Source organism: Xenopus laevis, chromosome 2S (genome assembly GCF_017654675.1).
Source record: "Xenopus laevis strain J_2021 chromosome 2S, Xenopus_laevis_v10.1, whole genome shotgun sequence".
NCBI classification, from domain to species: Eukaryota; Metazoa; Chordata; class Amphibia; order Anura; family Pipidae; genus Xenopus; species Xenopus laevis.
The window spans coordinates 101,588,759-101,614,699 of record NC_054374.1 but is presented as its reverse complement, the minus strand read 5'-3'; the positions used below and the strand labels follow the sequence as shown (position 1 = coordinate 101,614,699).

Sequence of the window (25,941 nt, the reverse complement as noted above, 5' to 3'; positions counted from 1 at the left end):
TACAATTCTACAGTAAGTCATAGTACATACTGGTTACCAGGTAGGTATTCCTATTCAGCTCCTGCTCCTGGCATTTGGTGATTATGCACATGCAGTAAAGTTCCTTTTTGTCCCAGGGAACTGCAGCAATTATTTGCTTATATTGTCCTTCTGTTTGCATTGGTTTTTCCCAGGTTTCCTATCATACTTGAAAAACATAAAAGCAGGTTAATTGGTTCCTGAAATTTTTTCCAATGTGTATGTGTTGGGAAAGTGATAGGAATAATAGATTTAAAGCTCCTCTGAGGCAAACTTCATACACTTAAGCTTTGTAGAATTTATGCTATCCCGTTAGGATGATATTTGGAAAGAATTCCTGTTTTCTCTCCTAGAATCTCAGGGTGAGAGTTAAGATGTATTGTTGTGTCTTATTTTCTCTTCTAGGTTTTGAAACTATGATTAATTGACTGATACAACAAAGTAGCATATCTAGAACCTTCTAAATAAGGCGACCCCGAGTCAAATAAAGTCTGAAAACCACAACTGGGCTGACTAAATTGGGCCTCTAATAATTGGATCCTATGGCATTTGATAATTCTGGTGGAATTCAGACTAAACCGTATGCTTGGCCATAATGGGGAATATATAGGCAGCAGAACACACAATGCAACCTGTGCTGTAGTTGTTGCCTTGGGGCACATAGTACACAAATACTGATGCAAGCAATGCTCATATTTGGGCCTCAAGTTGTAGTGCTCCATAAAGCAGCAGACCTCATTAGTTTATTATTTGGAAGGCAGTCCATACCTATGATGAGTCTAAATTACACAACTGAAAATAGCCATGGTGTGTGGCACAGCCTACAAATACATTCTAGAAATGCCCATCAAATAGCACTTTGCCAAATGGGCTCTTTTACTTGCCTTCCCACAGCTACAATTTCTGTCTGATTGGCATTAGTTTACAGATCTGGAAACAAGGTACCAATTTATTTATTGTGTAATACTAATATTCCTGAAGTTCCAGTATATGTCTTATGGGCTATTGATTTCTCTATTCTTGATATTTGCTCCTCTTTAAAGAACCATTATACTGAACAATAAGTAAAACAGTAGCACTTTCATGTCGTAACGATGTTTCATTCCAAAGTTATTACTCAGCAAATCCTGGAAAATATGCAGATAATTACGACTCCCTGGGCAGAAAAATCTATTGCTGTGTGTCTGGCTGGACAATTAGACAAAAATAAAAAGGATGTAAATTCTACATACAGGAAGTTTTCTTCCTTTAATTCAAGGACAGTGTACTTACATGCATAAATAATAGTTATTATAGACTGCAAAGATACAATCATACAGAAATGAGAGGGACTTGTGATTTACACACCTCCCTTTTAATATACCCTGTACTTCTTCAGCTTTACAATAAATGTTTTTGTGTGTATATATGTATTGTTCCCTTAAATGTGGTGATACCAGTTATGTATGTAAAGATCATTGCCTATATTTATAACCAAATTGGCCCATGATCTCTCTGGATGTGCTCCCATGTCATAATTGCAATATACGTTTTCATAGATGCTGGGAGGAAAACTGCAAAATGAAGTTTAATTAATTTAATTTCCCAATAAAGAAATTTAACAGGAAAAAATAATGTGAAAAATATAGTGGCTTTTTAACACAATGCTTTTACTGAATGGTTTTAGAGATTTTAGTTTTACAATAACACTTGTATTCAAGGTTTCATATAAGTGAAGCTTGTTTCAAGGAGTCTACTTTGCTTTCAATTCTGTAATTGATCAGGTAATTCTGCCTTATGTCACATAAGAAAGGGACATAAGTTATGTCCCTTTCTTATATTTAATTGTTCTCCTTGGCTTATCCATACCGAATAACAAGTAGGGTACTGTGCATAGATATTTAGATTTCTACAGCCTGCTCACATGCTACATACAGTAATGGATGGTTTCTGCCAAAGGGCATAACCTTGCATTTATCAACACTAAACCTTATTTTCCAGTTTGCGGTCCAGTTTTCCAATTTAGCAAATTCGAACAGTGGCAACATCCTGCATGGAACATAATAGTGCTGCACAGTTTAGTATCATTAGCAAAAATGAAAATGATACTTTCAATGCCCACCTCCAGGTCATTAATAAACATGTTAAAAATCAAAGGACCAAATATAGAGCCCTTTTGTACTCCATTGACAACACCGGTCCAATTATAAAATGTTAGATTCACCACCCCTCGTTGTAATCTGTCTTTTAGCCAGTTCTCTATCCAGGTACAAATACTATGTTCCAGGCCAGCATTCCTTAAATTAACCAGTAACTTAATTTGTGGTTCATATTCATATTAAAACATAATTTTATTCCTTGCTGCAATACCCTTTTTCATCTCGATTTTATCTCGTCTGATAGTTTTTTTTGCATCATTTATTAGTCTCCCTATACCTGACAAACATTTTAGCTATCCCAGCTAAGTTGAAAGCCTTAAACGCATGTCTTTTATTTCAAACCTCAACACTAAGGGGCCCATTTACTTAGCTCGAATTTCGAATGTTTTTTTTGGCTACTTCGACCATCCACTTGGCTACTTCGACCTTGAACTACCACTTCGAATCGAATGATTCGACAATTCGATAGTCGAAGTATTGGCTCTTTAAAAAAAAACTTCGACCCCCTAGTTCGCCACCTAAAACCTACCCGAGGTGCCATGTTAGCCTATGGGGAAGGTCCCCATAGGCTTTGTAACAATTTTTAGGATGGATTAAATCGTTAATCGTTGGAACGATTTTTCGTTCGATCGAACTATTTGCGGTAAATCCTTCGATATTTGAAGTCGAAGGATTTACATTCGGCAGTCAAATATCGAGGGTTAATTAACCCTCGATATTCGACCCTATGTAAATCTGCCCCACACACTGCTGTCAAATCACAAACCTGCAAGTTTTTTTCTTACTTAGCAACCTCATTACCCCAGTCAGTGTCTGGATAATTGAAGTAACCCATAGTAATAACTTGACCTAAATGTGAAGTCGCCTCCATTTGTAACAGTAGTTGAGTCTCATTCTCATCACTTATACAAGGTTTGTAGCATACATCAATGATAATTTTCTTTGTAACCTTTTGCCCAGTAAAAATCTCTACCCAGAGGGATTCCACACCCTCCCTCGTGCCATGCATGCTTATTACTGGAGACCAAACATGTATGGCATATTCTCGATGGGGTCTTACCAGCGCTCTGTAAAGATGAAAAACTACCCTATCCTCCTGCAAATCTATTCCCCCTTTAATACAGTTCATAGGAACATTGTAACCTTGTTTGCCCTTGCAGCTGTCCTTTAAAGTAATGAAAATATAATGTACTGCTGCACTGTTTAAAACTGACCGGTTTTACCAGTGCAGGGTAACAGTACGTTATCTTGGAATTCCTTTAAAGGAGAAGTCAACCCTTTAAAAAAAGCCCGTGCCCCCCGGGGAAATGCCCCATACTTTATACTTACCCCTTGGATCAGATTCTGGTATCGGAGTTCCACGCAGCCATCTTCCGGGTCACAGACATTTAGGGGCACATTTACTTTACTCGAGTGAAGGAATAGAATAAAAAAAAAACGTTGAATTTCGAAGTGTGTTTTTTGGCTACTTCGACCATCGAATTGGCTACTTCGAGCCATTATCTCAGGCTTCACTTTTGCGGCAGCCATAAAGGTTCCTGTTATTTTTACCACTTTTCTTACACATGCCAAGATAAAGTCACAAATCTGGTTTCTATTTTACCGTTAAAATCAATTAGGGGATGTAATTTCATGCAACACAGGGAATAAATGGTAAAATTGAGAATTTTTTAATGCCCAAGCAGGCTGGGAAATGTCCAACATCCGTCTGTTCCTGTAAAAAGCACTGTCCATGTTGAAAATGAAAAAATTTTAAAACAAAAAAAATGAATTGCCTCACGAGAAAAACGTATTGCCTACTCACACAGAGTAGGTGCAGGCAACTTTAGCGCTAGTGGGTGCGAGATACCAGCAAGCCATTCAGGGAGATTAGTCGCCTCAAAGACACGGCGATTAGTCGCCAGGCGACCAATCTCCCTGAATCTTCCCGTGTGGCCCTAGCCTAATAGCTCAGCTCTAACCTAAAAATACACTCCTTCACACAATTTACACTCTGATTGTGACCTGCCTTTCTTCCCCTCTCATCAACACTTCATCCCATTCCAGACTGCAAGACTTCTGTCTGTCTCTGGTACTCCCTTCCAAAACCTGTTAGACTCTTCACTTCCCTCCAAACACTCTTGAAACACGCACATGTTTAGAGAAGCATATTCAGTGCGTCTTGATATGAAATGAGCTTCTGATAAATTGGTATGTTTCAAATATTCCTTAAAACTTCAGATTGTAAGCACGTGTGAGCAAGGCCCTCTGATCCTATTTTTATTCTGTAACCTTTTTTTTTTTTAAATTAAATATTTGCAAACAAGACATTGTTTGCAAATCAATGTAAAGGGTTAGTTGCTGGCACATGATAAATAGATGATGATAGATTGGTGTCATTCACATAGTTATGGTAATTCTTCTCTTTTTCCTCTCTGCACAGGTCGTCTGGTGGGAGCGCTGGATGCTGTTTTGGATTCCAGTGCCCGTGTTGCCCCATTTCGCATATTACTTCAGGTCCCTGGTTCTCCGGTTTACCCAGCTATCGCTTGTGGTGAGTTATTGAACGGATCAGAAGTGTACTGGGCCATAGCAATTGGTGAGTTAAAGAGCTGACATTCTCAGCATGCTCAGTGACTGCATGTGAAGGATCTGAAGGTAACCCAAAATAACAGATGCTTGTGCAGTGATTCATAGATTAATACTCCCTTCCATAACAACTGTTTTTTTTTTTTTTAATTTTTTTTTGGTTTTTTTTTCAAGATCAAAATATGTGCCAAAAATATAACCATGCTAACAAGGTTTTAACTAGAAAACTAAACATAGTAAATATTAGAGGAAAATCCTAACTTATTTATAATTATGGGTTACACATGAAACTCAAATTCTCATTCAGCAATATATTTTCTGCAATTTTTAGGTTCAAAATAAGAGATTTTTTTTCTCAGTTTACAACTTTTTTCAGAGTGCTTAATGGTAATGTTAAGGTTTTTCTCAATAAATGGTTCATTCTAAATATAGTACTTTTCTTTGCCTGTTAATATGAATGTTGTCATAAGATGCTTTCATTAGAATACGTGAAGCTCTTATCCACATAGTGGATCCACATGCCAAAATAGCATCAGCAATATATTTATAAAAGTATAATAATAATACAGTATATATAAATCATCATCCAAAGTAAAAGTAACCATAGTAATAATAATAAAATAATGCTAAAAGTAAAGCATGAATAATTTTTGTGCCATAATAAAGCATTAAAATTGCAAGGACCTAAAGAAATACTTAGTTTGAATGTTACAATTAGGAAACAAAATGATTAGAATAAGTGAAGTCATATTAAGACATACGGTACCCTTACCCTGTGCATAAGCACATTGTGTGAACAATATTGGTACCTACAGTCTGGGTCTGAGATGTGAAAAGCCCAGGGCTTCACATGTGGGAACAATGCAGGGGGATTACAGGTGGGAACAATGCAGAAGAATACTGTCAATTTGAGGTGTAAGCAATGCAGAGGTAGTGATACCTTTAAAGCTTACACAAGGTAAGCAGTCACAGCAGCCATACTTTCATGGGGGGGAACACAAGGGGAGGCAGCAGGCCATCAGTTGAACAGCACTGATAAAAACGATGATATTCTGAGAAAATTTGCAGTTGGTCTTCATTTTCAATTCTTTTTATCAATTATTTAGCTATTCTCCTCCCAAGTTCTCTAGTTTAGGATTACAGCAGCTAACTGGTTGCTAGGGTACAATTCACCCTAGCAACCAGACTATAAAATAAAAAATAATAAAATTGTAGCTTTAAAATTGATAGCTAGAAAGATACAGTAGAACATATGCAAATAGCAAAAAAAGTATAAATAATGAAGACTAACTAAAAAGTTTCTAAGAATTCTAAAACATATGAAAAGTTAACTTAAAGGTAAACTGCCCCTTTAATGACTTTCTCTTTAGAACTGAACACACAGTATCCAACTTCAGGCTCTGATTGTTTTATTAGGTGCTACGGTAGAAGAGATCACTCGGCACTGGGAATGGCTAGAGCAGAACTTGCTCCACACCTTATCAGTGTTTGAAAACAAAGAGGATATTTCCAACTTTGTCAAGGGCAAAGTAAAGGTAGGTATTTAATGAGATTTAATGGACATAATAGAATTTCCTGTATGAAAGGTTTATACATTACATTACAAAATATAAATTATGCTTTCTATAGTGCCAACACATTTGTGCAGATATTTTACAAAGATTACAAATGTATATCACACAGAACCGGAAATATCTGGATTGCTGTGTGAATTTTTTAACTAATAATGAAAGCTTAATCTACTTCTTAGGGACATGGTATAGTAGCAGACATTTTGTGGTGGTTGCATTGGTAGATGTGTGCAATAAGGTTTGCCACATTCATATATAAATAATGGGGTGGGACTCAAAGGAATTCAATTATAGATGTTGTGGTTATAGTTCTGGTTATGATTCGTTATAGTTCAGTGCATCATTTCATATTGGCATGTGAACCCAGAAAATGTGATCTGCTCATTATACATATTTTAGGTGAAACCAAACGATCGATCGATCGAAGGTCCAGTATTTTTGTATGCAGAATAACTAATATTCTGGTCGGTGATCCAGTATCTGGTTAATATTTTGTTGTGGCCTAGAGTGTTTAAATCCTTCAAAGTTTTATGAACCCCATATTAAAAAAGGCGTTGCTTATCAAGCAAACATAATCCTTACTCAGCTACTGCTATTCAATTGGCAAACCAAATAAATAAAGAATGTTGTTCTAAACAAAATGGCTCTGTTCTACTGAATTCACCTAATCTTTCACATAAAGATTATTTAAGTTAAAATAAATATGCAACAACTGGGAAAGCCAGAAATAAAGCTTACTTGGACAAATGTTTAGATGTGGCTTAGTGGAAGGAAAACCTCATTGCAAATTGTATAAACATTTCTCAGAACAGTACTGGAAAGAGCATGGAGATGAGGAAACACAATTGCACATCTGAAACACAGTTTCACAACTTGAAACTTTTCAAGACCACAAGATTTTAGTTTTGAGTTTAATTTCATTAGGAGTCTTTTAAACAGGAGCTAGAACTAGACATGAAAAGTGTTTTGACTGGGTGTTGTTACTTCAAAATCTACACAGTAACTCTAGCAATCAGGAACACATGGGGGCCTTTTGTTGACTCTAATGTTACTGCAGAATACATAGATACATAGAATCCATGGTCTGAAATCACAAACAGGGAAATGAGATCAGCAGTGCTAATGCGCAATATATCCTGACACAAGCTAGTCAGATGAATAGCCCTTTATATTGTTTATTATTAATAGTAGAAGTAGTACAGGTATTGGATCTGTTATCCGGAAAATCGTTATCCAGAAAGCCCCGAATTACGGGAAGGCTATCTCCCATAGACTTCATTTTATCTAAATAATCCAGATTTTTTAAAAATTATTTCCTTTTTCTTTGTAATAATAAAACCGTGCCTTGTACAAACTAAGCTATAATTAATCCTTATTGGAAGCAAAACCAGCCTATTGGGTTTATTTAATGTTCACATGATTTTCTAGTAGGCTTAAGGTATGACGATAACAGGTCCCATAATTTGTGCATTCCATTGCATAATTTTAAACAACCAAATACAGCAGTAATATTTGTTATGCCGTATGCACATTATACATGACTTTCATGCTTGCAGTTTATTGATAATGTTTTTATTCTAAATCATATGTAAAGATGTCATCACTTCACATCACAGATTTGATCAAAGTCCTAATTATGAGACAATTGGGGTAAAAGAGGGCAGTACTCAGAAGAGCTTACAATTTAAAAGGAGAAGGGGATATGGAGCACAAGGTGTGGTGATGGCCAATATGAGGAGTCTGCAAGTGGCATATAGTGTATACTGAAGGAATGTTAGAATAAATGAGTGTAAGAAAAATGTGTCTGGGTTAAAGGCAGAGAGACTGGGAGAAAGATTGATTGAATGCGGAAGAGAACTTCCAAGCTTAGCTCTAGCTAACTTTCGAATATGTGTGTGTAAAGAGGAAATGAGTGAGGTGTTATTAGCAGTAAGGTAGCTTATGTGCTTGATTTTACCTAAGACTTGCTGAACGATTGGTATGTGAGCTGCATACGTAAGTAATTATTTCTTAATATATTTTTATTGTACAGTGTTGCAAAATGTCTGTTTTATAAATACATAATATATGTTTATTATCCCATCAGTGTTTGTGGCAAGAGTTATGACTGTTTACTCGCTATTCACTATTTTGCAGTAATTTCCCTATCGCTTACTAATATATGGAACACTTTTGATTCCATTTAGGGCCTCATTGCTGAGGAAACCAGCAGCAAGCTGGCAGAACAAGAAGAGGACCCTGAAAAATTTCGTGATGCCCTAGTTAAGTTTGAGAGCAGGTTTAACTTCCCAGAGGCAGAGAAACTGGTAACCTTCTACTCCTGCTGCTGCTGGAAGGGTCGGGTGCCACGGCAGGGCTGGCTCTATTTAAGTATCAACCATATCTGTTTCTATTCCTTCATTTTGGGAAAGGAATGTAAGTGACCACCGTTTTTATAAGCTCTACTGAATATGGTCTTGTATCTATTTTATAATAGCAGGGCAGTTTTATTTCAAATAATTTTTAACAGATGTAGTTATCATATTTTACATTTTGTATCAAATAACATTAAAACCATGTGTTTGTTGGGGGTGGGTTTTAAATTTTAGTTTAGTTTAACATTTGCATAAAGTTCTTTCAGCCATTGGAAAGTTGTACTGTATATATCAAGCCATTGCCCTCAGTCTAAATCTTTGATTGTAAATTAGTCAAATCACACACAATTTCCTTGGAAGGTATTTTTACATGATTATGCAATTTAACTTGAAATCAGTAACGTGTCCCACAACCATGAAGTGGAGTGTTATTAATGTTTAAACTGTCTTTTGAGTAAAGATAATATATCCTAGGGTTTATTATGCTTCAAGTTCAATTCTTTAGCTCTGCTGCAAACAGTTCCCTTCATATATCACTTAATTAGTTGAATATAGTCCTTCTGTGTGCAATTGATCACATAATCCCAAAATAAATAGTGTACAACTGTTTCTGGTAGGCTCCGTGTTATAGAACATATCCAAGCAGCATCATGAAGACCAATGACTTATCAATAAATGTCTTGGATAAAGGTTGGGAAAAGCACCAGTCAGGAGTGGGTTATTAAAATCCATTACTGGAAAAAACACATCTTAAGTCCATTTGGCCTTTGCCTAAAGGCTTGTGGACATAGACAACATTAGAAAATGTTCTCTGGTCTGAAAAGACCAAAATGTAACTTTGGTTTGAGTGCAGGTACTGTTTCTCACACTGAGAACAGCATAAGTTTTTCATTAGTAGCACCTAAGAAACTTTTCAGGGCTAAGGACATAACAAATGGATCTCGATACAGGGATAAACCAGCTTTAGTCTGCAAGGGCCTTGAGCCTAGGATGGAGGATCACCTTCTAGCAAGACAGCGACCCTAAACACCTAGTAATTGAATGGTTTAAAGGAGATGTAAAGGCAAAAAATAAAATCCAATTTCTATCTCCAATATACTTTTATAAAAAATGTGTACTGTTTTTATAAGAAACCTGATTGTATGCAGTGAAATTCCCCCAACTGCAGATAGGAAACTTCAGACGGCCCCTAAATGCTCTGCAGGGAAACTGATCATACTTTCAAACTGCAGATGGGAGCCCCCCCAGCAGCTTTTTTTGTTTCCCTGTAGATCTCTACCGTGTAGAGATTTGTATCCAGTCAGTACAGTCTGCATATTCTGATTTACCAATCAGTCTTGCTTTATAGGCTGCTATGGCAGATATTATTTAACTTGTGCTATTTTGATAATTTATGATGATCCCTAAGCTTAACCTCCCAACTGAAGCCCAGACCACACTGAGCATGTGCGTAGTCTTGGTCTTGCAAAGATGTTTAACATTGTTACAAGATGATGACCCCCTGCGGTCAACTGTGAAAGCATAAATAATTTGTGTGCAGTAAGTTTATGTTTAGTATACAAAATACAGCATTTCTAGCATTATTATATTTTAGACTTTAGTTTCCCTTTAAAAGACAAGGAACACTGGGTGTGGCAAATTGTTAAGCATCCACTGGGATTCTAGTAATTTACCTCCTACCCAGGCTGGTGCCGCTATAGTGATCCAAGTCATAACACGTAAAAAAGTTTTGTACCAGTAATGCACAGGAGATGTCTGGAACATGGAAGACCATGGTGGAACATGCACATGAAATAGTCCAGGTTGTTGCAGTCTAAAAAATAGAGAGTGAAATTAGAGTTGTAGGTGCATAGTGTTCATTCAATGCATAATAACACTGTCAACAGAATCTTTCACAATAGTTTAGTACAACCATGCACGTCGGCTTCCAGAACAAAATATTAAAATCTGCCTAAATGTGGCTTGTTAAATTTTATTATGTATTTTTGATTACAAACCAGTTTTTTTCATGCTAGAATTATTGAATTGTTGTATAGTAGCAGGATATTACTGTCTGCCACTAAACTTATTTATTTCTTTTAGTCTCCTTGTACAGCTCATTATTATTTTATGAAAAGGATATAAATGCTGAATGGATTATAGACTTTATCAGCAGAACAAGGAAGTCATGTTTTAGAGACCACCGTTCTTATAAAGGGATGTAAAGTTCAAGATTAAGTGTGTCCTTAAGTGGCCCCTATCATACAAAGAATGCTTCCCTCACCACAGGTGTGGCTAATAGGGTCTGAGCTCTGATTGGGTGCAACAGTAGTATATTCTCATTAGCCCCCCCCAAACTTGGGTATGACTATGGTGGCCATATTGTGGCATATACGTATCGAGGAGGATGGACAAGTTGATTCTATGTCACACATATGCACATAATAATGCAAGTTGGGGCACCTAAGCTTGATGATATTATCTACCATCTGTCATACATAAAAATTGTGGAAGGATATATTTGTTTGTTTTGCCCTGATAATTATGTTTCATTTCAGTGAAACTTGTGATCCCCTGGGTTGATATTCAAAAGCTTGAAAGAGCATCCAATGTTCTCATGGCGGATATTATCATAGTCACCACACATGAAAAGGAGAGAGAGTTTTCAATGTTTTTGGATATCAACGAGGTCTTCAGGATAATGGAGCAGCTAGCAGATGTGGCAGTAAGGCGGCTGTTGGACAATGAAGTATTTGAACTAGATCCAAACCTGCAGGAGCCCACACAGATAACTAAGAGGTAAATCCAATTTCTACTGAAATGTTTAAATTAGCTTTATGACTAGGATTCTGTTGCCACACAAAATCTCCCTTTAACTATCTATATTTAAAGGACCAACAACTCCATTCATATACAATATGAAATATAATGTACTGTGGCCATTGCTCATGTGAGGCCAGAATTTCTGGACAAACAGAAGAAGGAGGCCCTTCTTTCCAAGTAATACTGACATGTTTTAACAATTCTTGTAGGAACATGTTGGTATCACTTACCCCTACTTTTTTAAAGCAGTAGCTCACCTTTAAGTTAACTTAGTATGTTAGACATTGGCCGATTCTTAGTAACTTTTCAGCTGGTCTTTGTTTTTTTATTTTGTATAGATTTTAAATTAATTGTATTCAACTTTCATACAGGGGTCACTGACTCCAGGAGCCAAAAAATGTATTGTTACTTTGTATTACTTATATTTCTGTTCTGGCCCTCTCTATTCATATTCCAGTCTCTCATTCAAACCTCTACTATTGTGTACACATGGGCTTCTGTATCAGACTTCCTGTTTTCATCTTAAACCTCCAGGGCTTTGGTTTGAGCATGCTCAGTTTGCTCCTCCTCCTCCTCTGCTGTAATCTGAGCTCAAAACTATGAGCAGCAGGGAGAGACTCAGGCAGGAAGTGATGTCACAACAAGCTAATATGGCACCTGCTTTCCTAAACAAACTGAGACAGTGTGTAGAGCTGTTTACTCGGATGTGCTAAATTATTCTAAAGAATAAAAATTGAGTTCTAGCTTGCACTATTGTGGCTAATCTATTGGCAATAAACTGCCTTGGCAGCTTTGCTTCTCCTTTAAATCTGTTATTGCTGCATCTGAAAAATATTAAAGCGTGGGGACTGAATATTTGTTTAAAAACAAAAACAATGAATATCGTGTTTAGATTTTTTGTAATGTAAAAAGATACCACAGTTAACAAAAGGTTTCAGTATAAGGAATATGAAATAAAAGCATTAATAGGAAAATACTTGCAAAGCAGGATTGGTTATTCATCTATCTTCGAAAATTGATAAAGTGTCTGAATATTTTTACAAGGCTTTGTATTTACGATACATTTATGCAAATCTAGCCTTACTGTTTCTTATTTTAACTTGCCTGAAATGAGCTAAGGAAAGTGAGATGTGAGTGATTTATTTTAGATTTTTGTTTATTGCTTTATTGCGGTGTGGATGTTAGTGCCACCAAATGAATGCAGACATCGTTTTGATCCCTACAAATTGCTCAGCCTGGTCTCTGGCCCAATCTAGTATGATTCCCAGCATTCCAAAATAATATAGATGCATTAATATTTAATAGGACTGGTTTGCAGCATAGCTTATTTGTCATTAAAATAGTTCTTAAGCAAAGACTGTGGGTACGCTATAATTATGGCTGACAGACATCCTGCTGTGTATTGAATTTTCCTTCCTCATTGTTTTATCTCAGACAGGCAGTGCCAAATGCGTGCAGGTTGTATATATCATGGATGAAATGTTCTAGTAATGTTTCAGATGGCAGTGGACTATTGAACTGCTGTGCTGCAATAAACTGTTGCCAAGTATGATTTGCATGCTTTTGATTCTCTAAAATATTCAACAGAAAAACAGAAGCAGTTATATATTTTCATCTTATTATGGTTTCATTAGAAGGCAGCATAGAAAGCACCTGTCAAGTATGTATAATTTTTTCACTTGGATATAGATAGACTTCGTAATTCTATGAGGAAAGCAGTAAGGGGATGCCATCACTGGGTGAAAATAGAGAATATCTCAGTTCTGTATTCTAGGGGCACTAACTGGGCTAATAGCTTGAGAGAATACAATGGTATTCTTATTTCTAATCTTTTTAGCAGATTTTGTAAACAGGTATTTTTATATATTTGTCTGTATTGCTTTTGGTATTATAACCTAATTAACAAAGCATTTGCCTTTGCCAATGTGTCTGACAGACTCCTTTCCAAATGCAAAGAGAGAACTGCAATCATTAATAATTAATTTCAAGAATATTAATAAGTAGGTCAGTATCATTAATGATTAGAGTTAGCAACATTACATTCTTCTAATTTCTAAAAAATGATGCCAGGAGAGAAAAGCATTTGTCAGCCATGTTTCAGAGCCCTCTCCTGAAATTTAAAATTGTTATAGTCCCTAAATTACACAAAGCAGAAGTATTGGTTAGATAGATATTGATAACCTGTACATCATGGAAGAAGAATCCAAGATGTTCCAAGGAAATAACAAGATGAGTGTAAGCATCACCTGCATCAGTTAATTTAGCCACCTAAAATTGCAGGATTGCAGTCAATACAGTATTTGGTTTGAGATGATGCAAAATCCCAGCACTTTTTATGCAGCATTCATATTCAGTTTAGATGAACATTGACAGCCAACAATTTTATACTGACAGATGATGTGAGCTTTTTATTTGTCAAATCTCTATATGAGAAATGGGTTTAAAATTTGTTTTTGGAATTTGTCCAAATCTTTTTGTATCCAAAAATTATAGATTGATTGCATTATTAATCTTAAATGAACTAATTAAGATAGACTCCTGCAACTGAACTGAAATGTTTGGCGTAATGATGGCTCTTTCCCAAGGTTTGGCAAGGAGGAGAGGGCCAGGCTCACCAAAGTGCTACTGTTTTCCTTTACAACATTAAAACCATTCACTAGCTAAGGGAGCCTTCTGCCTGACAAACGGGTACAAAGTTAAGGCAAAAGTAAAAATAAAAATGACTGAAAACATGCCAGCAAATGTCCTTTTTGAACTTGCTGTCCCTTTAAGCTGCTTTTCATTGTTCAAGATGATCAGGGTGAGAAACATTTCAGTGATGGGATACTTATTGGTCAGACAGACCAGTCATGTGTTTAAAAACAATTTTATCCTTAAAAGACCCTAGGAATTAGATTACTGCACAGGTATAGTGGTTGTTTAGCTTTCATGGTATTATTGTGTTGGTTTTCCTGTCTGATATTGATTCATTGTTACTGTGAGCTGGAATGCATTATGCTACAATATTTATTTTTCAGATACAAAAAAAAATATTCCCAGTCGATTATATTTAGATATAACTCTCTGGATGTTTTGAATATGTTGAAATCATTGGTCTACTTCTATATCTTTGTTGGAGAGGATGGTCACAATTCCCCTTTCCTTTAAAGGGACACATAGCCCAATATGTAATAAAGCAGCATAATTGGAAAAAATGGGCACTGCAAAAATGTTATCTCTGCACACAATTAAGATTTAGATTGTGAACACATTGTGACTCAACCTCCAACCAGAAAAAAAGACCCCCCCCCCCAATTGTAGCAATTTCAAGCAGGTAACTCTATACAACTTCCTTATTCAGCCCAATCAGCTAAATCTATATAATTTTATTGTTCAATATTTTTAATATTGTTATGTGCTGGAAAGTGTTACTTGCGGCTTACAAATAATAAGATAGCTCTGTCCTGTGTTAAAGGATACAGATTATTTTATGTAGTCAAGTTGTATTTGATATCCACAAGTATTTTCCTAGTGTTACACATCCTGATATTGCTTGCCTAGTTAGTTCTTGGCAATCTATTCATTGCTGGAAAAATTTCCTTTGTGAAGCTGGTTTTCCTTTGCTTGTTTTTCCATCTCTTTGTTTAAGGAACATTTCTTAGATGAAATATTATTCTGTGTGTGTATCCTTGTTTGAAGACAGCTACTTTCCATTGTGCAGATGGGAAATATTTTCCTGTATTTTATTTGCACTGTTTAAGATAAGTGACAGCAGTTTTTGCATTATGTTTCATTAAAATAATTTTAACACTTGGAGAGGCGAGTACTCATGATGAGCACTTTTAATTTCAGTATGCGAAATGCAGCAAAATAAATAATGAATGTCTATGATTAGTCAGACTAATGTTTACTCAGTTGAAGGTGAATTCTTTTACAGCATCACAGGAATCTGACTATTTCCTAGTGTTGGGCTGCAGAGTGGCTTGCCATGGATTTTACATATATGTTATTTTGACAATTCTGCATTCCAGGTCTGTAAGGTTTTGTCCACGTTATATAAATGGGATTTAGGAGTGGCCTGTTATCAAGGTTAAATAAATGAATAAATCTACAGGGAGCAGTTTGCTACTGCTTAGGCCTTTAGAGCTTAAGATTTTAATTGATGTTATGATTCTTAATTAGAAATGCATACCTCCCAACTGTCCCTTTTTGAGCAGGACAGTCCCGATTTTGACAGCTGAACCTGCGGTCTCAGATTGTTACTGAAATGTCCCAACTTTCTCTTTGATCTCCCGCACGGAACAGCCAGAAAAAGATACAAAGTTTCTAACTTAATTGGCTTTTTGCAGACAGCTCAGAATAGCCACCAGGTGCACTTTGATACATTTGTAACAATTTAAGATAAACAAGTAATTGTAACAATTAAGGATAAGCAGGTCTCATGGGAAAACTGACTTGCAGCTTAAAGGGCAATTCACCTTCAATAGCAAAACTATAATTACACATAAAAACCACAGAAATGTGGTCAAACTTTCATAACCTGCTGAATTTAGTAAAATGGACATGGTAATTAGGGGGTGTGGTCACAAAAATGAGCGTGCTCAAATTATTATTATTTTTTTTTTGACCCTGTTCCTATTTCACAAATGTTGGGCGGTATGGTAATGTAAATTAAGATCTGAGATAAATAATAAATACTATAATCAACGATAAATAATAATATAATAATATATTTGTTTGCTTTTATATGCAAATGTTATAGGTTGTGTATTATTATAATTGTTCTAGAAAATTGAAGATTATTGAAGCAGAATAAAAGGCTATAAAGACATTCCTTATTGTAATAGAAACAGGAGCCTCGCATTACAGAAGTCCTTTTTTTCTGTTACCTGTTTAGAGTTAAAATCTTGGGTTAGGCAGTTTGGCAGATTTCAGTCATACTACCCCACTATCTGACCATGTTTGTCACATCACGGAGGGATACAGTTTCTAAAAGTCTGTCGAAATTGAATATAAAATTTGTCTGTGCTGTTTTTGGTTGGATCCTCAGTAGAACTACATTAGTGTTGCTGTGGGGCCTTCCTCTTGGTTGGCCAATGTGTACTTTAAACATTTATTTTGTTATACGCTAAAGTATAAAAAGAAAATCACGCCAAATGAAACAGCAGAGGTATTATCTCAGTTCGCCATTGGCCTATGGCTTTTCCCACCAAATAAATGATTTAAAGGTATACTGTCATGGGAAAACATGTTTTTTTTCAAAACGCATCAGTTAATAGTGCTACGCCAGCAGAATTCTGCAGTGAAATCCATTTCTCAAAAGAGCAAACAGATTTTTTTATATTCAATTTTGAAATCTGACATGGGGCTAGACATTTTGTCAATTTCCCAGCTGCTCCAAGTCTGGCAGGCTGCTGTTTCTCCTACACAATATAACTGATTGTGTGGCAGTGGGACCTGGATTTTACTATTGAGTGTTGTTCTTAGATCTACCAGACAGCTGTTATCTTGTGTTAGGGAGCTGCTATCTGGTTACCTTCACATTGTTGTTTTGTTTGGCTGCTGGGGGGAAAAAGGGATGGGGTGGTATCACTCCAACTTGCAGTACAGCAGTAAAGAGTGATTGAAGTTTATCAGAGCACAAGTCACATGACTGGGGGCAGCTGGGAAATTGACAATATGTCTAGCCCAATGTCAGATTTCAAAATTGAATATAAAAAAATCTGTTTGCTCTTTTGAGAAATGGATTTCAGTGCAGAATTCTGCTGGAGCAGCACTATTAACTGATTCATTTTGAAAAAATTTTTTTTTCCCCATGACAGTATCCCTTTAAACATGAAGCTGCTATCTGTTTGATCATGGAATTGAGTTTTAGGAACTGCAACACTATCCACGCTGCAAGGCGGCTACATTGTAAAAAGCCATTTTCATTACAAATAAGAACAGGGTATTTGTTTTTAAGGGGGAAAGAAAAAATAGATTTATTGCGAACTAGAGCATCATACAAGACTTTCTGTCTGAGAAACTGACATTTAAACTTTTATCCTTTAGGTATGTGTACATTGGCTTCTTTGTAGGCCTCTACACCTGTGTTTAAAGTTCTATAGAGGGGTGTATTAAAACTGTCTTTAATGGGGGGAAAGTGAGTAGTGCAAACAATTTTACTTTTAAGCAAACATTCTTCCTTTGCACCTGTTAGTATTTATTTAGGTTTTCACAATCTGCAAAGGTATTTAGAGACAAAACTAGACAAGAAAAATTTCCCCGTCGAGGTTGTAAAGCACACTTTTGCATTAAAAACCTTCAGTGACATAGCATTTTTTTCCTTTATGTTATGGTTTTTAAATTCATATTAGACTGTTTTACAGTTACATTTGAATATGTGCTTATATTGCGCACGTCTTGATGTATCAAGTGACATGCTATTCCTTGAATTTGGGAATAAAGGTTGACGAATACAGTAAATAATTTTCACCTTGGACATTCAACAGCTTGGAATTCAAATGGATTTAAATGGGATTTCATTTGATTTTCACACCATACTTTACAGAATGAAGGTTGAAAATGTTTTTACTGTAACAGAAAAGATGGTAGAACTACCGTTGGCTCTAATTACAGCTGCAGGACATCTGAAACCTGCATTATTGCCCATTTTCCTTGGCTAAATTGCACAATAACAGTCGGACTGCACGGTGACCATTTTCGACATCCGTTTTCGAATTTTGCCACAGATTCTCAGTCAGATGGAGCTTTAACTGGTCCATTCTAAAATATTCAGGTTCTTGGGTAAAATACTCCCATCGTTGCTGTAGTTGTATTTAGGATTGGTATCCTGCTGGACTGAGAATTAAGCTGACTGAAACAGGTTCTCCTCCTCTAGAATCATTCTGTATTTGGCTGCATTCATCTTACCCTCATCCTTGACCAGTTTCTCTGCTAAACAAAGGCATCAGCACAAAATGATGATACCCAACCATGCTCGTCATGGATTTCTGCCACACGTTCTGTTTTGTACAAATACCAAAAAGTTCAGTTTTTGTCTTATCAAACATGTGACTCTTCTTCCACATGTCTGCAGCATTTTGTCTTTGACCATTGCCACAGTTATGCCATAATATTATCATATTTTAATGTATGTAATAGTTCTCTGGGAGCAGTTCAAAGTTTTCACTGAACCCTGATTGGTGCTTTTCCAGACTATTTTTGTAAGTGCGTGTAATTTTTGTTTGTACTATCACAAGGGAACCTTATTGACCTCTGTTGGAATGTACCCATCATGAAAAAATCTTTGAAATTTCATCATATGTAAATTTCTTTCTTTTGGAAGCATATGTATTTTATTTTGTTAAGTCATTGTATTTTATTGAAACTTCAATAAAAAGAATTTTAAAAGAAAAAGGAATGTACCCATGTTATATGTGTGTATTAGATTGTAACAGCATACTGTTTTTAGTCCTGCTAGAAATGTTAAGTTGCTTTATTGATAGCTTTCATTGACCAATATGCCAGAAAATTCTGTGTCAATTGAGTTTAAAATAGTGAAAAAAATAAATAATAAAGTGTTTACATAAAAATTTTGACTTGACGTTCTCCTTGTTTTGTTTTGACAGGGACCTAGAAGCCAGAGCACAGAATGGGTATTTTCAGGCCCTATTTAAGCTTCCAAGGAAAGAAAAACTTCATGAAGTAGTAGACTGTTGTCTCTGGACACCTTTCATCCGCTGCCACACAGCAGGCAAGATCTACACATCTGATCGCTACCTGTGCTTTGCCAGCAAGGAGGATGGACTGTGCAATGTGGTCATTCCTCTAAAAGAGGTACCTATACCCAAATACCATGTGTATAAATATAGGAGAAGTTTTACAGTTTTGGTGTCAAATATTGTGATTTTTGAATGCTCGCCTTTTGTTCTGAATTATGCTGCTGGTGTATTTGTAAACATTCTACATAAGTCAAAATTTGCTATGAGATGCCTACTAATTCTTAGTGTGAAAATGAATGCATTTTTGTTTTTTATACTTTTTTTCATATTTTAGGTAGTAAGTGTCGAGAAAATGGAAGACACCAACCTTCTTCCCAACCCCATCATTATCAGCATTCGACATCAGATGGCTTTCCAATTTATAGAGCTAAAAGACAGAGATAGTTTGGTCAATGGCCTTCTGTACAGACTCCAACAAATCAGTGCCAGTAGCCCCTCTGCAAGGCATAATGATCTGGTATTTTGTTTTACACAGTTCACAGTCTACATAAAATATGTGTCCGTTTATGTTATATATATTTAATGTATGTGAGCTATTGTACCTGAGATGATTGAGAATTTAAACATAGCAATAAGCAGTAGATCTGGGAGAATATGTATACAGAGCATCTCACTGAAGTACTGGGTTTTCTGTTTTCTTTACTGGTCAGAAGCTCAGAGGAGACTGCTTTGGTAATATAAACATAATGGTTAACCACAATGAAGATGGAAATGAAAAGGAGAAGCCGTTGTTGAATGCAGAAGCTCTGATGGCTATGTTTCATCAAACAGGAAATGAGAGCCCTGACAATGGCATGGTATGCTTTTTTCACACTTCTTGATAGCTTTAGCAGTAATGATAGAGGAACTTTCATTAGCGTTCAGTTACTATATAAAAATGTAATTGTTGCACACAATGTTCTTCGTTCGGTGGTTGTGACACTGAATTCTCACCTTGGGAACAATTCTGTTTTTTGTTTCTAAGAGTAGCAAGGGCACTTTCACGCCTAAACAAATACAATAATTCTATTGTTTTCAATCATAATTGAGCCTTAAAGAGAAGGAAAACTACCAAGGCAGTTTATTGCCAATAGATTTGACACAACAGTGCAAACTAGAATACCATTTTAATTCTTTAAAATGCTTTTCTTAACAGCTCTACATACTGTTTGTTTAGGATAGCAGCTGCCATATTAGCTTGTTGTGACATCACTTCCTGACTGAGTCTCTCCCTGCTCACTCTGCTCTGAGCTCAGATTACAGCAGGAAGGGGAGGAGGGAGGGGGAGAGGAGCAAACTGGGCATGCCCAAGCCCTGGAGGTTTAAGCTGAAAACAGGAAGTCTGATACAGAAGCCCATGTGTACACAATAGAAGGAAAGAAACGTGGTGTTTCTTTCTAAAGAGGACTCTGAGCAGCGTTACTTTGAGGGTTTACTAGTGTATTCATAGAGACCTTTCCGATAAAGCTTACTAAGTTTTAACCTTTCCTTCTCCTTTAAATACTATTTCCTTTAGTCTTTTTGACATATTTAAAGGAGCATTGCACCTATATGTAACTTTTTATGCAAACTTTTCATAACTTGTAAATATAAAACAAGTTATACATTATTCGTTATTTCCTTTTTTTAATTGTTTTAGAGACACACAATTTAAAATAGTAATCACTAACTGTAAGCTGAAACAGTATTTGCTACAACCTACCTTGTTGCTGGTTGATTCCATTATCTGCATACAGTTTCAAGGCTGACCAATAATGAGCAGAACCCAAACTCCCTCTTGCAGTTTTGTTTGTAAAGGAAAAAAGTTCATACTGCAAGTCATTTTCTACTCTTTTCCAGTCTAGGGAACAGATTAAAGAGAGGTTATGGAATGACCATTTTGCAGAATATGGGAGAAACGTATGCATGTTCCGTACAGAAAAAATCCAGAAGCTTGTTGCTATGGGAATACCTGAGTCAATCCGTGGAGAACTTTGGCTAATTTTTTGTGGTAATCTGCACTTTATATATCTTGAGGTCATTTTTGAACTTAAAGAAAGTTTAAGCTAATTGTTAAGCAGAAAGTTTGCCTAGATGCATTTACTCAGGGCAACCAGATATTTGCTTTTAAACAGGTAACTAGGAAATGCTGCTTGCTTGATTGGTTGCTATAGGTGACTAGACTTGTAGCAAACTTTGCATATTATGTTACATAATCACTATTGTCTGTCAACCTTTTTTAATATCAAAACTTGTAAATAGTTTGCTTATTATTTAAATAACAAGCCTTTGAAATGTTACCTTGTGCATCATGTTCTTGTTGGTTCATATTAATCACGTGTACAAACTAATGCCATTCAAAATTAGAACCAGAGCTCTATTAACTGCTCATCTTCTAAGTTTTATTTCAGCCAGCCACTTTACCATAAATTCATACAACTGACCATGGATATTAATTTGCATTGCTAAGGATAACCCTGATCAGAATGTGCACACCTATACAACCTGCTATATTTCCTTACTTTGCTTTCCTTGCCAGATGCAGTGACTGAGATGGCATCATCACCAGGCTATTATGGTAGACTTGTAAAGGAGTCAATGGGCAAGTGCTGCTTGGCAAATGAAGAGATAGAACGGGATCTTCACCGCTCCCTACCAGAACATCCTGCCTTCCAAAATGAGACTGGCATTGCAGCTTTAAGAAGAGTTCTGACTGCTTATGCATACAGAAACCCCAACATAGGATATTGCCAGGTGAAGCAATTGTAGAAGGAACTATAGGGGGAAAGTAATTAAAAATTGCAAGCATTATTTAAAATGCCATTTTTGCAAATGTTTAGCAGTGCTCGCAATGTACAATCATTCGCTGGCGAATATAACATTGTTCATTATCGCTAAGCAAAGTGTTAACACCTGCTCTTGAGTTTTGTTAAATATTTTGTTGCAAACAAAAAAAAAATGCTTCGCGATTGCAATAGCCATTTGGGAGGAAGTCATTGAGGTCTTTAATCAGTCAAAAAGGATGCAAACATGGTCGCTAACTTTCACAAAGGAGTTTGCAAATGTTTTTAGCGCTAACTAAACATATTACCTTCTCACATACTATATGTAATTATACTTTGCATTCCATTGTACAGTCCCTAATCCTTTAAAGGACATGTCAAGCCTTTTTTCAGTTTTGGAATGCCTGTATAGCTTGCCTTATTCCAACCCAAACCGCATCAGTTTTGCTTAGAAAATCGCCTCCTGCTCCTTGCACCGCTGCATTCTTTCTCTCGCTATTCAAACATTTACCCGGCGGCCATTTTGTTCAGGTTGCGATCTTCCTGGTTGCATTAGGCATGAGCCGATAGTCCCCCATGCAGAGAAAAAAATCCTGGTTGGATAAGGCAGTTGAATAGTTAGTCTCCGTCTCTCTTCCTCACTCCCAGCAGTCAGTAGAAAGAATAAGTGCTAGGAGGAGGGGGGGAGAGCGGAGAGTTAATAATTAGGATCAACATGTCTCTATAGCAACCGCCAATGAAATCTCCTGATTGGCGGATCGACTGCGGAGGCGTGTTTAGAGAGTTCACAATGATGCGGCTGAGTTTAGCCGAAGCCCAAATCCTCTCTAGTGCGCATGTTCATATCGCCAAGCTCCAAGGCTCTTTCCGAAGGGAGGGGGAGAGAGGCTGATCGTGCAGAGAAGAAGCAAGAAGCTGCAATCAACCTAGCAGTTTAGCTCTTTGCTTTTCATGGATGGGAGTAATAGGTATGTGAAGAATGTAGTGAGGCATGTTAATGATTAAATTCTTGTTGTGGGGGTTGACATGTCCTTTAAATGATACTTACAATAAAAAACTACTTTTCAAAATATGAATGTACATTAAAAGTTAACTGTCCGACACTGTGCATATTAGTGTTTGATTTTCTGCAAGTAGGCTGGCTGATTTTCTGCATTAGCGGGGTCCCTCCAGTTTCTTTATTTCAAATGTTGAATATTTTAAGAAGTATTTGTATCTGTGAATCCTATAAAGTGGTATGAAATGTGGTAACGATTACCTTACATTTCATTTCAGTCTATGAACATTTTGACTTCAGTCTTACTTCTGTATGCCAAAGAAGAGGAGGCTTTTTGGTTGCTGGTTGCTGTATGCGAGAGGATGCTCCCAGATTACTTTAATCACAGAGTCATTGGTAATGCTGCAGTTTGATGTCACTTACATTGTCTTTTGCTGCTGCTGATACAATAACTGGTGTAGGTGGAGTTAATGCTCTCCAGGTCATATAATCTCTAGTGAATCTCAAACAAGGCTTTTATAAAGGGGAAATGCCCCAAACATAATTTGTTTTGAAGCAACAGCTATGTTTGCTAAAATACCATTTTTTAAAGTTGTGTGAAAAGATTAATTATGTCCATGTATATTAGGGGTGGTGGTGCATACTCATATGAAAAATATCCTGGATACCAGATGAAGAATACAATACAAGCAATATTATTATTGCATTGCAGTACCATGGTCCTGGTTTCATTAAGTAGGGCATCATCTACATGAAAGTTGAGTGGATTTCATTCTGTTTTTTACTAGTTACAGTTAGACTTAAACTGCTTCTTTTCAGGGCGCTATGTGAATATTTTCTTTCTTGCAACATTAGGATATCATTTAGGGCCCTATTTTTACATTGGATACATCAAGGAAGGACCCTGAGAGTCAACAGAAAATGTTGCAAAAACAGTTATTTAAACATCTACAGGGCCTTGAATTAATTTTGGTGATTGTTGTTTTGTCAAAGAATTCAAACTGTGTAACTTGTGAAAAGGTAGAAGGAATTTGTAAATAGAAACTGTTTAAGTGCACACAATTAAATATTACAATCTGCACTTTTACTAAGAAAACATTCAGTCCTGTTTTTTACCCTTGTAATACTGTATGTACTGAACAAATGTAGAAGTGCTTACAGTTAAGCCATAAATCTTCCCAACATAACAACAATATTATTACTCTTTTGCAGGAGCTCAGGTTGACCAATCAGTATTTGAAGAACTTATAAAAGAGCGACTTCCTCAGCTGGCTGAGCACATCACAGATTTATCTACACTAGCTTCTATATCTCTTTCATGGTTCCTCACCCTCTTCATAAGCATTATGCCTCTCCAAAGCGCTGTGAATGTTGTGGACTGTTTCTTCTATGATGGCATACAAGCCATATTCCAGATTGGACTAGCAATTCTAGATGCCAATGCAGTAGAATTGTGCAACAGTAAAGATGATGGACAGGCTCTCATGATCTTGAGCAGGTACTGTTGTGTCAAGTGCTATTTATTTGATCTAAAAACAACTCTACTAGTTTTGTTCTGTCTAAACTCCACCATGTCCTGAATATAGGGTTATGTAATTATAAGAATATTTAACTGGGAATCCTATACCTTCAGGTCCATGCAGCTGTTTCAAGGTCAACTTGCTTTATAGTCACGCCCTTTTCTTGTCCATATGGGAATCTACATTGTATAGGGCCTATATGGAAAGCTATGTGAAGTATTTTACCACCAAAACACTGTAAAATATATAGGGATGCACAGAATCCAGGATTCGGTTCGGGATTTGACACGGATTCTGCCGTTTTCAGCAGGATTCGGCCGAATCTTTCAGTCTGGCTGAATCTAATAACTTTTTGTGACTTTTTGTCACAAAACAAGGAAGTAAAAAATGTTTTACCCTTCCCATCCCTAATTTGTATATGCAAATTTGGATTCGGTTCAGAATTCGACCGAATCTTTTGCAAAATAGTGGATTCGGTGCATCCCTAAAAATATATAGTGTATTCATAAAGTTTAGGCATAGTCTTGTTTTAAAATTACAGATAGAGAGAGACCATAAGGAGGCACATATCTTGAGCACAAATGGACAGAAGCATAGCCAGTCAAAGCAAGTTTAACAAGAAAAAGACAAATTATAAATCAGCACAACACTCCATTCAGCAAGGAACAGCACCATATCCAAGATTAAAAAGCCTTTATTAATTCATGGTTTAGACAAAAGACAAAGCAACATTTTGAGCCATCCCTGGCTCTTTTTTAAGAAATCAAGGAATCTCTGTTTTCAAGAAATGTAAATATTTTTCAGGTTTTTGGAACATGTTAAAAATGAAGAAAGCCCTCTACCACCCATTGGCAACTTGCACAGCTTTCTTAACAATGAGCAAGAAGTGTACCCAGTAACTGACATAGCTGACTTGATTCGGGACTCCTATGAGGTATTTGGATAGAATTGATTTGCTTACAAATTAATATTTCTATTGTTTTGTCATTATATTATCATTGTGTCTCTAAAATGTAGGACAATGGCAGAAATGGAGCTTAGTGCCCACATTTTATTTTTAGGAAAAAGGATAGCCACAAGCAAAATCACATGCATGCTAGTAAATATATATGAATATTAAGTAATTATTGAAAGTGATTATAAACAAATAAGCCTCACTGAAGTTTTATTTTAAGGAACTAGGATTTTCCGGCACACAACTCGTTCAAGATACTGTGCATTAAATCCTGATAATAATACTGCATTCCTTTATCACAAGATAATTAATATTTTTATCACAAGATTACCTTAGGCAGGGACGATCCTCGGTGGTAGCAGCCCCAATTCTGCCTCCCTCTCCCGATCCGCGTTTAAAACATCAGAGACGGAACAGCTCAGAAAGGGGTCCCATCACTAGTGCAATGAGCGCACTAGCAGAGCCACATTTCCAAGTTAATTAGGCTCTTAAAGTTATGAGGCGAAATTTTGCCACCAATTGTAACTGGCCCCTG

At 36.4% G+C, this 25,941-nt stretch overlaps 1 protein-coding gene across 4 annotated transcripts in view; it reads left to right on the top strand.

Moving 5' to 3' along the window:
* LOC108709702 (TBC1 domain family member 8) overlaps positions 1-25,941 on the top strand; it is a 45,159-nt gene that overhangs the window by 9,446 nt on the left and 9,772 nt on the right. For 3 of the 4 annotated variants that reach the window (XM_018249762.2, XM_018249763.2, XM_018249765.2), the window contains exons 3-14: positions 4,579-4,734; positions 6,141-6,259; positions 8,482-8,710; positions 11,187-11,427; positions 19,041-19,248; positions 19,468-19,650; positions 19,844-19,990; positions 21,012-21,162; positions 21,691-21,905; positions 23,210-23,327; positions 24,144-24,429; positions 25,256-25,385. In XM_018249762.2, coding sequence (XP_018105251.1) covers positions 4,579-4,734; positions 6,141-6,259; positions 8,482-8,710; positions 11,187-11,427; positions 19,041-19,248; positions 19,468-19,650; positions 19,844-19,990; positions 21,012-21,162; positions 21,691-21,905; positions 23,210-23,327; positions 24,144-24,429; positions 25,256-25,385 — 2,183 coding nt within the window. The remainder of the gene's footprint in view (positions 1-4,578; positions 4,735-6,140; positions 6,260-8,481; positions 8,711-11,186; positions 11,428-19,040; positions 19,249-19,467; positions 19,651-19,843; positions 19,991-21,011; positions 21,163-21,690; positions 21,906-23,209; positions 23,328-24,143; positions 24,430-25,255; positions 25,386-25,941) is intronic. The other variant, XM_018249767.2, reaches the window with a different exon arrangement.